Source organism: Canis lupus, chromosome 11 (assembly GCF_003254725.2).
Source record: "Canis lupus dingo isolate Sandy chromosome 11, ASM325472v2, whole genome shotgun sequence".
In the NCBI taxonomy this organism is placed as follows: domain Eukaryota; kingdom Metazoa; phylum Chordata; class Mammalia; order Carnivora; family Canidae; genus Canis; species Canis lupus.
The window spans coordinates 37,304,165-37,317,421 of record NC_064253.1 but is presented as its reverse complement, the minus strand read 5'-3'; the positions used below and the strand labels follow the sequence as shown (position 1 = coordinate 37,317,421).

The following is a 13,257-nucleotide window of genomic DNA, read 5'->3' as shown; positions in this document are numbered from 1 at the left end:
TTTAGACCTCAGGTCCACCATCTTTTTTGTAAAACTGACCAAAGTTTTATATATGGTGGGAAATCTATGAGTCTCTAAAAAGTGCGTCCAATAACTAGAATGAGTTTTAATGGTGTGTAGAGATGGATCAGGACAGGAAAATAGAAAGAATGAAAGAAGAAAAATAGCACTAACGTTCAGCTCAACGTGGTAGATTGAACACCATATTTTCTCTATTCCCTCCCAAATGTCCGCTAAAATAACAATAAATAAATAAAGATGACAAGAGAACTGGAAAGGAGAAAACAGCAGATAAAAGATGCCAATAAATTTTGGAATATGGAAAATTTGTGGAAGAATTGTTACTGACTTAGCAGAATTCTGATTGCAAAGGGATATAGTGATGAGAAGCAAGACCACTTGGCCTGTAAAACTCCAGAAAGGCTTTAGACTTGGAGGCATTTGGTCCTGCAAAAAAGTGTGTGTGGGGGGTGAAGCTTTGGCTACAAGTACAAATACTGGTTGAAACCTTACCTAAAGACAACTCTGTTGAAAAACAAATATGAGAAAATCTTTCAAAAGTGTAAAAAAGAGGGGCGGGGGATACCTGGGTGGCTCAGTCTGTTAAGCATCTGCCTTCAGTTCTAGTCTTGGTACCTCTTCCCTGGCTCATATGTGCTATCTCTCTCACTCAAATAAATAAATAAAAATTTTTTTAAGTATAAAAAATTTATTTTGTAAACTTAAAAATCCACTACAAAAAAAAAGTATAGAAAAAATAATAAAGACAAGAGAAAAGATCTTTAAAAGATAGATGGTTCATCCAGAAGGTTTAATAACAGGAGTTTCACAAAAAGTAAACACCTGAGGTGCCAGTAAAGAAATTATCAAAGTGGGGGATCCCTGGGAGGCGCAGCGGTTTAGTGCCTGCCTTCAGCCCAGGGCGTGATCCTGGAGACCCGGGATCGAGTCCCACATCAGGCTCCCTGCATGGAGCCTGCTTCTCCCTCTGCCTGTCTCTCTGCCTCTCTCCCTCATTCTCTCTGTGTGTCTCTCATGAATAAAAAAAATCTTAAAAAAAAGAACTCATCAAAGAAATATGAAAACAAACAAACAATGCCAAAAAGGGCATTGATATATTCAGGAATGGTGAATTTAAATAGCCCACACCAAGGCATAGATAGCATCATGAAACTTTGGTTCAGTAACTGGCAAACCATGCATGGCCCATGGTCCAAATCTGTCCTACTGTCTGTTCTGGTAAATAGTTTATTGGAACACAAGTTCATTCATTTATATATTGTCTATTGCTGCTTTCAGGCTACAGAGGCAGAGGTTCCGACAGAGACAGTGTGCCTACAAAGCCTAAAATATTTTTCTTTTTCTTTTTTTTTATTTTTTAAGATTTTATTTATTTGTTCATGAGCGACACACAGAGAGAGAGGTAGAGACACAGGCAGAGGGAGAAGCAGGCTCCATGCAGGAAGCCTGACGTGGGACTCAATCCTAGGTCTCCAGGTCACACCCTGGGCTGAAGGTAGCACTAAACCGCAGAGCCACCCAGGCTGCCCAATATTTTTCTAAGAGAAATGAAAACATATCCACACAAAAACTTCCACATGTATTGTCACAGCAGCATTACCCATAATAGCCTAAAGGTAGAGACAACCCAAATGTCTATCCACAGACAAATGCATAAACAAAATATGGTGTATCTATCTATACAACAGAATTTTTTCAACTCTAAAGGAATAAAATAAGGATATATGGTACCACTTGGATAAACAGTGAAAGCATGCTAAGTGAAAGAAGCCAATCTCAAAAGCTTACATATGAAAGCTTGATTTCATTCATATGAAAATCCAGAATAACGAAATCTACAAAGAAAGAAAATAGATTATTGGTTGCTTGAGGCTGGAGGAGGTGGGCAGAAAGTAGAGGTGTGATAATTTAAAGGTACAAAGTTTCTTTTTAGTGGAAAGAATTTCTAAAATTGACTCAGGTAACAGTTGCACATCTGTTGATATAATTTAAAAATCTGCGTGAATTGCATGATATGTGCACTTTAAAAAGGTGAGTCATGTGATATGTGAATTACATAGCTCAATAAATCTGGATTTTTTAAAAACAAGATTTTATTTATTTCTTCATGAGAAACACAGAGAGAGAGGCAGAGACATAGCCAGAGGAAGAAGCAGGTTCCCTGTGGGGAGCCGCATGTGGGACTCGATCCCAGGACCCCGGGATCATGCCCTGAGCCAAAGGCAGATGTTCAACCACTGAGCCACCCAGATGTCCTTCAATAAATCTGGATTTTAAAAAACGAAATGTACTAGAAAAAATAAAATAATAATATACTACTTGGCCACTGACCATTAGTACTGACCATTAATACTATACTGATCATTCTAGCTCATTAATACTGACTCAGTGTCATATTAATAAAATGTAAAATGTGACAAAACATCATGAAAGAATGGTGAAAGTAGAATACAAAAGAGAATTAAGAAATCATATCATAATAGAAATCTAATGGAATATGGAAAATCATAGTAAAGGTATAAGGACTATGGAGGTAATTATCATATGAAAAATCTCAAAGAATTAAAAACAATTATCTAATACTAATATAGACAAAGCAAAGCTAGAGCATAGGCTATTACTAGGGATAGAGAGGTCATTTATTAATGAAAAAGAGGTCAATTCACCAAAAAGACATAATAATTCTAAATGTTTATGTACCTAATAATAGAGTATCAGATAAATAAAAGAAAAACTGATAGAACCACAAGAAGAAATAGACAAATCTACAATAGCATAGGGAGATTGTAATATCCCTCTCTAAATAACTGATACACTAAATATATAAAAATCAGTAAATATACAGAATATATTTCTAACCAACTGGATCTAATTGACATTTATAGAGCAGTCCACCCAACAACATCCAAACCAACTAGGAAAACTTAGAAGATACAAATATATAGAAAGATTATTTCTCTATGAATACACATAGAACATTTACCAAGACAGATCATACTCTAGGCCATAAAACAACTCTCAATAAACCTAAAAGGATTCAAGTTATTTCAAGTGCGTTCTCTGAGCACACTGAAATTAGAAATCATTAACAATGATATCTGGAACATCTCCAAATATTTAGAAACTAAGCCACTCATTTAAAAATATCTATAGTCGAAGAAGACATCAAAGAGAAGTTAGAGGGACACCTGGGTGGCTCAGCGGTTGAGACTTTGGCTCAGGGCGTGATCCTGGAGTCCCATGTCAGGCTCCCTGCATGGAGCCGGCTTCTCCCTCTGCCTATGTCTCTGCCTCTCTCTCTCTCTGTGCCTCTCATGAATAAATAAATTAAACGTCTTTTAAAAAACAAAGAGAAGTTAGAAAATATTTGGAGCAAAAGAAAAATGAAAACAAATGTATGGTATGCCAATAAAACACCACCAAGGAAAAATTTAGATCACTAAACACCTATATTTAAAAACATAAAAAGCCTCCTGTCAATCACCCTAGAATGCGCCTTACAAAATTAGAAAAATAGGACCAAACAAAATACAAAATGGAAGAAAGAATAAAGATGACAGAAGAAAGGAGTAAAATAGAAAACGATGGAGAAAATCTATGAAACTAAAACTGGTTAAGACATCTATAAAATTAATAAATCACTAAGATTGAACAAAAGAAAGAATAAATACCCATTATCAAGAATAATAGAGGATATAACTCCATATTCTAATAATATCTTAGAAATAATAAGGAAGCATTATGAACTACTTTATGCCAATTAATTCAACAACTTAGATGAAAGAAAAACTCATGAAAAACACAAACTACCAAAGCTAACTCAAGATAAAATAGATTACCTGGAGAGCCCTCTGTCTATTCAAGAATTTAAATTCATAGTTAATCTTTATACTAAGCCAACTCCAAGTCCAGATGGCTTCACTGTTGAATTCTACAAAACTTTAATGAAGAAATCAGGCACAACTCTTCCAGAAAACTGAAGGAGGAATATTTCCCAAATTATTCTGTGAGGCTAGCATTATACTGATACTAAAAACAAAGACATCACAAGATAATACAGACTAGTATGCTTCATGGACATAGATGCAAAAATTTGAATCAAAATTTAGTAAACTGAGTCTAAAGAATTCTATTTTTTTTTTTAAGAGTGAGAGGGAGAGATTGAACAGGGCTGGGAGGGGCAGAGGGATGGGAGAGAATCTTAAGCAGACTCTACTACTGAGCATGGAGCCAAACTCAAGCCTCAATCTCACAACCCTGAGGTCATAGCGTGAGCCAAAATCACAAGTCAGTTGCTTAACCAACTGAGACACCCAGGCATCTCTGTTTATTTTTATAATCTTTTTCTTTTTTCTTAGAGATGGCAAGAGAGAGAGGTGTAAGGGAGGAACAGAGCAAGAGGGAGAAAGAGAATCCCAAGAAGATTCCTGCTGAATGTGGAGCCAGACATGGGGCTGGATCTCATGACCCTGAGATCACAATCTGGGCTGAAATCAAGAGTCGGAAACTTAACCGATTGAGCCACCCAGGCGCCCTTAATGATATTTTTAATGAGGATTAATATATTAATCACCAAACAGTTTTCCCAGAAATGCAAGGTGGTTAATGTCTGAAAACTCAATGTAATTCACCATATTAACAAATGACAAAGGAAAATTCATGTGCTAATTAGATCCAGAAAAAGCATTTGACAAAAATCCAACATTCATTTCTAATAAAAACTGTCAGCAAAGGAAGAATAAAATGAACCTCCACCAACCTGATAAAGGGCATCTACAAAAAAACATATACCAAACATCATAATTAATGGTAAAATATCAATTTTTCCCTAAAATTAGGAAAAGGCAATCAGTATTCTAATTGGTGTTATTAAACAAGAAATTTAAAATATCCAGATTGGTAAGGAAGAATGGTTTTTATTTCTATGACACAGTCATATGTGCAGAAAATCTGATGGGATATAACAAAAAGCTACTGTAACTAATAAGCAGGTTTGATAATGTTGCAGATTATGCAAAAATCACTTGTTTTTATATACTAACAAGAAATAACCAGACACAATTTCTTAAAAACAGTGAAATTTAAAAGAGTACCAAAAATGTTAAATACTTATTATATTTTGACAAAAATATGTAAGACCTGTATACAGAAAACTACCAGATATTGTTTAGAGAAATTAAAGACTGAAAAAGATAAAGATCATAAAATTCAAATTGTTAGGAGGCTAATTCTCTCATAATAGATCTATAGCTTAGAACACCCCAAATGAAATCCCTGCATGTATTTTTTAATTGGCAAGTTGATTCTAAAATTCATATGGAGTAGCCAAGTCAAAATCCTAACATCCTTGAGAATGAAAGACAAAGTTGGAAGAATCATGCTTTCTCAGTTCAAGACTTATGGCAAAGCTACAGTATTAAAGATAGTATTTAACTGGCATGGCAAGAAACATATAGTTCCCTAGAATAGAGAATCCAAAAGATAGACTTACTCATGTATGGACAAATGATTTTCCAGAGAATTGCAAAGGCAATTCAGTGGAGAAAGGAAAGTCTTTGGAAAAAAAAAAAAAAAAACTCATGCTAGAAGGGGCACCAAGTGGCTCAGTCAGGTTAGCATCTGACTCTTGATTTCTACTCAGGTCATGATTTCAGGGTAGTGAGACCAAGCCCTGCCTTGGTTCCACTGGGAGTCTGCTTGAGATTCTCTCCCTCTACCAGTCCCCATCTGTGCATTCTGTCTCTCTCTCTCTCTCTCTCTCTCTCTCTCTAAAAATAAATAACTTTTTAAAGAAATGCTGGAACTGAACATCCATAGGCAAAAAATGAACTTAGGTCCTCATCTTATACCACATACAAAGATTAACTCCAAATGGAATGCAGATTTAATGTAACACATAAAACCACAGAACTTCTAGGAGAAAAATTCTGTGATCTTGGGTTAGGCAAATATTTCTTTAAAACAAGAAGAAACAGGGCAGCCCTGGTGGCTCAGTGGTTTAGTACCACCTTCAGCCCAGGGTGGGATCCTGGAGACCCTGGATCGAGTCCCATGTCAGGCTCCCTGCATGGAGCCTGCTTCTCCCTCTGCCTGTGTCTCTGCTTCTCTCTCTCTGTCTCTCATGCATAAATAAATAAAATCTTTTTTTTAAATAAATAAAACAAGAGGAAACATACAATCTACCAAGAAACAATTCAATAACTTCAGAGTCATCAAAATTAGAACTTCTGCCCATCAAAAAAACACAGTCAAGAAAATGAAGACAAGCCCACAGACTGGGAGAGAGTATCTGCAAATGATATATCTGATTAAAGGACTGATAGTCATGATATATATAAGCATTCTCAAAATCCGGTCAGAAAACAACACAGGAAGAAATGGGTGAAATATCTGAATGGAAATTTTGCCAGAGAATACATATGGATTTTTAAATAAACCCAGGAGAAAATGTTCATTAGCATTTATCATTAAGGAACTACAAATTAAAACCTCAGCTATACTGTACTTACTTGCACAGCTAAAAGACTGACCTCACCAGGTGTTGGCAAGAATGCAGAGAAACTGGAACTCGCACATACTGCTAGTAAGAGCTGAAAATGGTACAACCTCCTGCAAAGTGGACATTTTCTTAAAAACTTAAACATACACCTACCAATGATTCAGCCGTACCATTCCTAGGTATTTACCCAAGACAGAGGAAACCACACATCCACACAAAGACTTGCATACAAATCTTCACAGCAACTTTATGTGACAGCCAAAAATTGGAAACACATTGCCCAAATGTAGGTGAAAGCTGATGGACAACAAACTATGGTATATATACACGCAACCTACTACTACTTAGGAACAGATTACTGATACATGCTACAGCAAGGGGAATCTCCTAATAATTAGGCTGAGTGCAAAAAAGCCAGATCAAATAGTAGGGGTACCTACTATATAGTGACATTGGCATAAAATTCTAGAAAATGCAAACCAATCCATATTAACACAAAGCACATTGTGGTTTGTTTAGTGATGTTGGGTGCAAGGAAGGGTGGCACGGAAGGATTGCAAAGGGTAACCGGGACACTTTGGGGTGATGGTGTCATGGATGTATATAAATATTGAAACTTCAAAGTGCATACTTTAAGTATATGTAGTTTACTGTATGTCGATTATAACTCAAAATAAAACAAAAAAAAAAGGCTATTTGGGGGCATGAGATCTGAGGTGAGGAGAAAGAGTAGAACAAGAATTTGATGTGTTTTCCTATGAGCCCATAATGGTTTTTTCTTTAACCATACAGAATCATCATGGCAAAAATGCAAATAAAAATAAAACAAGAGCAAGAACGACAAGAGGATAATAAAAGATACAAGAAAGTCTTTTCTTTAAGGTCTTTAGTTGAAAATCAGGTGCTCATAAAGGCATGAATTCTTTCCAGCCATCCTGGAACTATTTACTTCATTACTCAATTCCTAAGAACAATGCAATTTAGAATATCATAGTAAATGAAAATATTCAATTTTAACGTTTGAATGAGCTATTGCCGATATGCCATCAAAAGAACATGAATTTGTACTAAGTGACATTTTTAAGCAATAGTAATGGATTTGTGCTGACCTAGCCACAACCCTGTCCAATAACTTTGTTTATTTTCACAGTGGATTGCTACAGATGGGTTGCAGAAATCATTAAGTAGTTGATAACCTCCACAGGTTTAAACCATTAATTATCTACTTCCTTACCTGGGAGCAGTTTGAGCAAAGGGATGAACTTGGGTTCAACGGATGAAATGAAATTGATATCAATAAAATAATCAGTTTCATAAGAGCCTAGAGTGCGCTGCCTTCCAATTGCACAGGAAAGAAAATCTTGCAAGTTAGGAGAGTAATTCAGTCAGAACAGAAGCAAAGGAAAATAACCACTGAAAGCAGAAATTCAGTGAGGGAAAAAAAGGAGAAATGCTGGTGTTACAAATTTTTAATCAAAATTTTTATTTGCATTAGGATTGTTCTCTGGACTTTTGGGAAATATAGCTCAGGTGTAATTCAGCTTAGGGAGTCAGAAGCTCTTGAACACAGACCCTCCTTCTACTAGGGCTACGATATCCACACAGAGGTCTGATAACTCTGATAGTCATACTTTCGTGTACTGAGGGCTTTGATTTAAACACAGTTTAAACGATGTATACATTCCAAACAATGTTCAAATCATTTGGCACTGGCTGTGGTTTATAGAATGATTTCTCCTTGATATTAAATAACCTCAAGTTTCTGGTCTACTTAATTCACTGATTAGAAATAATGCCCGTGTGTTTAGATGAGGACATTAAGCCATGTTGCAAGATGAGCTAGCTGCTTCTGCCCGTCGCCTGCATTAACTCGACGGTGTGTTGCATTCCACCAGGACACCGAACCCAGCTACCACTTTAAACTCTTTTTCTATCCCTTCTCTGACAAGTTTAGTCAGGCTTCTCACATGTGGAGAGCAGCCCTGCCGAATGGAACAAGAAAAACTCACTTGGAATTAAACAATAAACCACTTCCAACTCACACCAAAGGCTCAAATCTGCTTTTATCATCTTTATACAGAAGAAAGTTGGTTGAGAAGTGGAAAAGGAAGAACAAGGATGTAATGCTAGGGAAAAATCAGTTTGTCCCGAACATCAAGAGGCACTGAATGAATGATGTGAAGAAGTAGAAAACAACACACACACACACACAAATCCTACAGTATGTGTCTTAGCATCTTCTTTAGCATCTTTGCTGGATTCAAATAACAGATGTGTCAGTAAAATCTCAAGGATAAAGTAAAATACTAACCCCCGTGATTACTTAGAAATAAGACTGAGTCTTTCTGCCCTGGTTTGGCTTAGCTGTCAACCTGCCTGGTGTTGTTGAGGCTGGAAGTACCTTGGAGAACATACACTGACACCCTCCTTCTGCAGATGAGGAAATGGAAGGTTAAGAGCCTTGGCCAAAATGACACAAGGACCCAGCCAGGACTGGATGCTAGATGTTAAGACTCTCTCCTTAGCTTCTCTTAGGCCCTTTACTATTCTCCTTTGAATTTCCTTCTGGGGTCATGATTCTGTCGAAACAGGTCACTGTGAGGCAGGTCATTTTTACACAGTGGTTTTCAACCCAGCTGCACAATGGAATCACCTGGGAGCTCCATAAATTCTGACGCTGGCCTTCACCCCCTCCGCCGAAGGGCTGAAGGATTCTGATGTAATCCAGCTGGGGTGTGGCCCTAGCACAGGGAGTTTCAAGAGCTCCCTTGGGCAATCCTAACGTGCAGCCACCTCTGAGAAGCTTTGCCAGGGAGCAAAGTATTCTGGAAATGAAACTTGCTAATAATTAAGACGAGCTTTGGCAATGGTCTTTCCTACTCCAATCTAGGCAGGTGTTCCTTGTTGAAAATTTCTATCGCTTATTCTCGTGTTCCCCGCTCTCAGCTTCTCCCCGGCTCCAGGCCCTTCTCAACCTGGGCCTCGCTCAGCCTCTCGAAGCTCACCACCACCACCGTCAAGATGACCATTAAGAGATATCGGAAAACAAGTTTCAAAACGTGAAGTAAAAGCGAGGGGAGGAGGGGAGGAAATCCCCCGATTTGGACAAGTCTCCATAAGCAAAACAGAGGAAAGGGAGGCTGTCTGGTCATAATTCCGGCCAAGAGTGTTTGGGCATCTTCCCAGAATTACCCAAGGAGTCGGGTGAAAAGCGAATCTGTGTAGGCTAAATTATGTACAAACTGCCTAAATCGTGAGTTTTAATCAAAAGCTACAGACAGACTCTGGGAGGTGTTAATGCCAAAGACATCACAGGCATCGGAGGTTTGCGGGGCCCCGGCCGCTTCCCTGAGCATCTCCCCCCCAGGGCTCTTGCAGTCATAAACCACAGTCCAGCCGGCTGTGAATTACACGCTCTCCCAGGGCCCTGCTGCTCTGCCTCGGGGCCGGGGGCCGGAGCCACCCGCTCCGGAGAACGCCCCAATTCCTACACCCTTCTAGCTCAAGGAAAAACCCCAGGAGCACCGGAGGGGGCGTGGTGAGCCGTCCCAGGGCGCCGCCCGGAGCCTCCTTCCCTCCAGCGCCCAGGCTCCCGGAGCCCCGGTCCTGCGTCTGCACACCTGACCGCGCTCCGCCCCCGACTCTCGGACGCAGGTGGCACAAGTTCACCGGGTCCCGGGAAGGACGGAAGCGAGGAGGAGGTTCCCGGGGCCGAGCCCCACCGGGAAGGAGGGTCTCGGCTAAGGACCGAGCGGAGGAGGTGCGGGGTCGCCGACTCTGCCCCGCGGGGGGCAGGACCCGGGCGCGAGCCGGACGCCGGGCCCGGCCCCCGGAGCCCCAGCCCCGAGCCACCTGTCCGCGGCTCCAGCCGGCTGGAAGGAAGGTCCTAGGAGGGGGAGGGACGCCCGGCGCGCGCGCTGCCTCACCTGTCCCGCGACGTAGAGCAGACACCAGGTGCCGCCGAGGATGCGGGCCAGGAGCCTCGAGCGCCGGGGCGCAGCCAGCCGCGCCATGGTCCCCCGGCCGGCCGGGAGGGGAGTCCGAGCCAGACCCCTCCCTGGAAGCGGCAGCGCCTCCCGCGCGGGCTGCAGGGCTCGGCCGGGGCCGCGGCGGCGGGCGGCGGACCGGGGCGGGCGCTGCGGGGCAGGGCTGCGCCGGGCTCGGCCGCGCGTCCTCTGAGCCGCCCCGCGGCCGCCGAGCCCCGCTGCTTTGAATGGGAGCGCGTGCGCTGGGGGTGGGGGCGTTATTTGTGAATGTGCTGCTTGTCTTGGCTCGGGACGGTTCGCGCTCCAACCCCCCCCCCCGGCACCCCCTCCGGCTCCTGCTCCTCCCCTCCCGTGTCAGCCCAGCAAAGGCGGGAGCGCAGACACCCAGCCGCCCCGGCCGCGACTGCGTGCGCCTTTCGGGAAACCGGAGCGGGGCTAAGCGCTGGCTTCTATTTATTTACCCTCTTTCTAGGGAGGGCCTCGCACCGCACACCTTGGACGCGGGGGGAATCCGACGCCGCCCGCCCTGGGAGAGTGCGGGATGGGGAAGGAGAGGCTCTCCCCGGACGCGGGCGCTTTCCCCGGAACGAGTCCCCGGGGCCGTTCCCTGCGCGCTGTGCCTGGAGCCCCGCGCACCGCGGCCGCCCGGGAACCGCGCGAGGCCTCCGGGGACCGGGGGAGACGCGATGCTGCGGAAACGCTAACCCGCGCGGCGCGGCGCTGCCCTGCCCTGCCCTGCCCCGAACTCGGCGGTGTGCGGTCCGCGGAGCCCCGTCCCCTGCGCACGCAGAGCGAGTCTCCCGTGGAGATGCTGGTTTCGGCCCCTGGGTCTAGGGGAAGAGGACTTCGCTGGAAGGCGGCGGGGACCCACGACAGCTGGGTTGGGACGCAGTGAACCAAGGGCCAGTGTCACCCGTACGGAGCCCAAGAAATGGGCCGACTCCGAGACAGTGACCGCTTGCCTCGTGCCAGTGGTTTGCTGGGGCCGTGCTCTTATGCGTTAGACTGGAGGGTCCCGGGCTCTCTGTGTAACAGAAAGCAAACGTCGTGCCCTTTGCAGTTCTTTGCCATTGGGACCCGGGTCCGTTTCTTCCTGAAAACCTGGCGCCCCGGGGCCAGGCTCCCAAAGCATATTTATGAGAAAGTAAATCCCCCACCCTTCTCCCAACCGTCTTGCAGGCCACTCCACCCCTCTCGAACCTTGGCAGTGAAGCTAACAGAGGCGGGGAGCTGGCCCCACTTCAGTAAACTCGGCGATAAGAGGATTCAGCGCAGCGCTCGTGAAACAACTTTTGTGAAGTTCCCACGTGCGCGCATTGGGATGAGCCCAGCATTAAATGAAGACGCCGCCATCCTGCCTAGCAACCATTCATTCAAGCCACGTATTCTTAAAGCCAACAGTGCTTGAGCGCTGTAGCCCATCGGTGACCTAGACAGATTTGGATCTTGCCCATTTTAATTGCATAAACAGACTGGACGCAAACTGTCTGCTGACCACGAGAGGCATAGGCAGGGCAGAAATGCCTATAGGAAGTGAATGTTTAAAAAGTGCCAGCGTGAGGGTTTGTGTCCAGAACAGGATGATTTTCTTTTTCCTGGTATAGAGTCAAGGAGCTGCTTCTCAGAATTCATCTGTGTACTCATTATTTGTGTATTTGAGTTCTCGAGAAAATCAGAAGTGGAAAAAAGGAAAAAAAAAAATCTTTCTCTGAACTTAGAATCCCAGAAAGTCAAAGCTTGAAGTTCAGAACCTTAAAATTTGTTTGAAGGGTTGTAGGCCAGATTTTCAACTTCAGTTGGTAAGGAGGAAGGGGTAAGATATTTTAAAAGCAAGTTACCAAACACATAAAAGGAACAAACAGGCGGAGGCTGGAGAGAGGAAAGTGTTCCGTGGAGGATTGCAAGTGGTTTGTCTTACTAAGATATTTGAGTCACAGGTTAAGCAGAAAAAGACAAAGCTTTGCTTAGTGTGGTGGTGGGCCTAATATGATGGGATGGGAGAAGGTAAAGCACCAGGCTGGAAGATAAAAGGGAACCCACATTGGTGTACCATGCGGCATTAACTGAATTAAATCTTTAAACAGCCCTCCAGATAGGTGCATGTATTCCTACTGGACATATAAGAATCCTGTAACTCAATGGCTATACTATCAGGATTAGGGCCAGACCTAGAGAGGTATAAAGTAACAGAATTTTCAACATTGGAAGGTCACTCTAGCCCAACTATGTACCCAAATCCCAAAGAACTTGGCCATCTAATTCAATACGCATATTTTTATTTTTAAATAGGTAAAGAAACTAAGGCCCAGAAAAGTTAAGTGACTTGTCCAAATGTTTCATTCGAGAAGCATACAAATGTATTCCCATTTCAATGTGGTAAAAAAAAAAGGGGGGGGGGTACCTCTATTTAAACAGGAATTTAAATTAATGGGGCAGTTAAGTGTAAGATAAAAAGAGGGTAGTAAGCCCGAAAGGAGGGAGATCAGCTAAGACAATGCTGCTGAAAACTGCCCACCAAATATGAAGTCTTCCATTACTAGAAATGCACTCCAGCTACCGGAGAACAAAGTTAGTGTTTGGAAAGCCACACAAGAGAAGGAAAGCATTATTCGTTCTATATATGAAGATGGCACTTCCATAGAGCGTCTCCATATCAGAGATTTGACTCCAGATCCTTGACACTAGACTCAAATGTTAACAAATACTCATTTCCTTGACTGTTCATCATTTGCTTAAAAATCTATAAATTCC

At 42.7% G+C, this 13,257-nt stretch overlaps 1 protein-coding gene across 3 annotated transcripts in view; it reads right to left on the bottom strand.

The window, feature by feature from the left end:
* ADAMTSL1 (ADAMTS like 1) overlaps positions 1–10,560 on the bottom strand; it is an 873,193-nt gene extending 862,633 nt beyond the window's left edge. For all 3 annotated transcript variants that reach the window (XM_049116156.1, XM_049116157.1, XM_049116158.1), the window contains exon 1: positions 10,447–10,560. In XM_049116156.1, coding sequence (XP_048972113.1) covers positions 10,447–10,533 — 87 coding nt within the window. In that variant the 5' untranslated portion in view covers positions 10,534–10,560. The remainder of the gene's footprint in view (positions 1–10,446) is intronic.
* Positions 10,561–13,257: the final 2,697 nt, after the last annotated feature.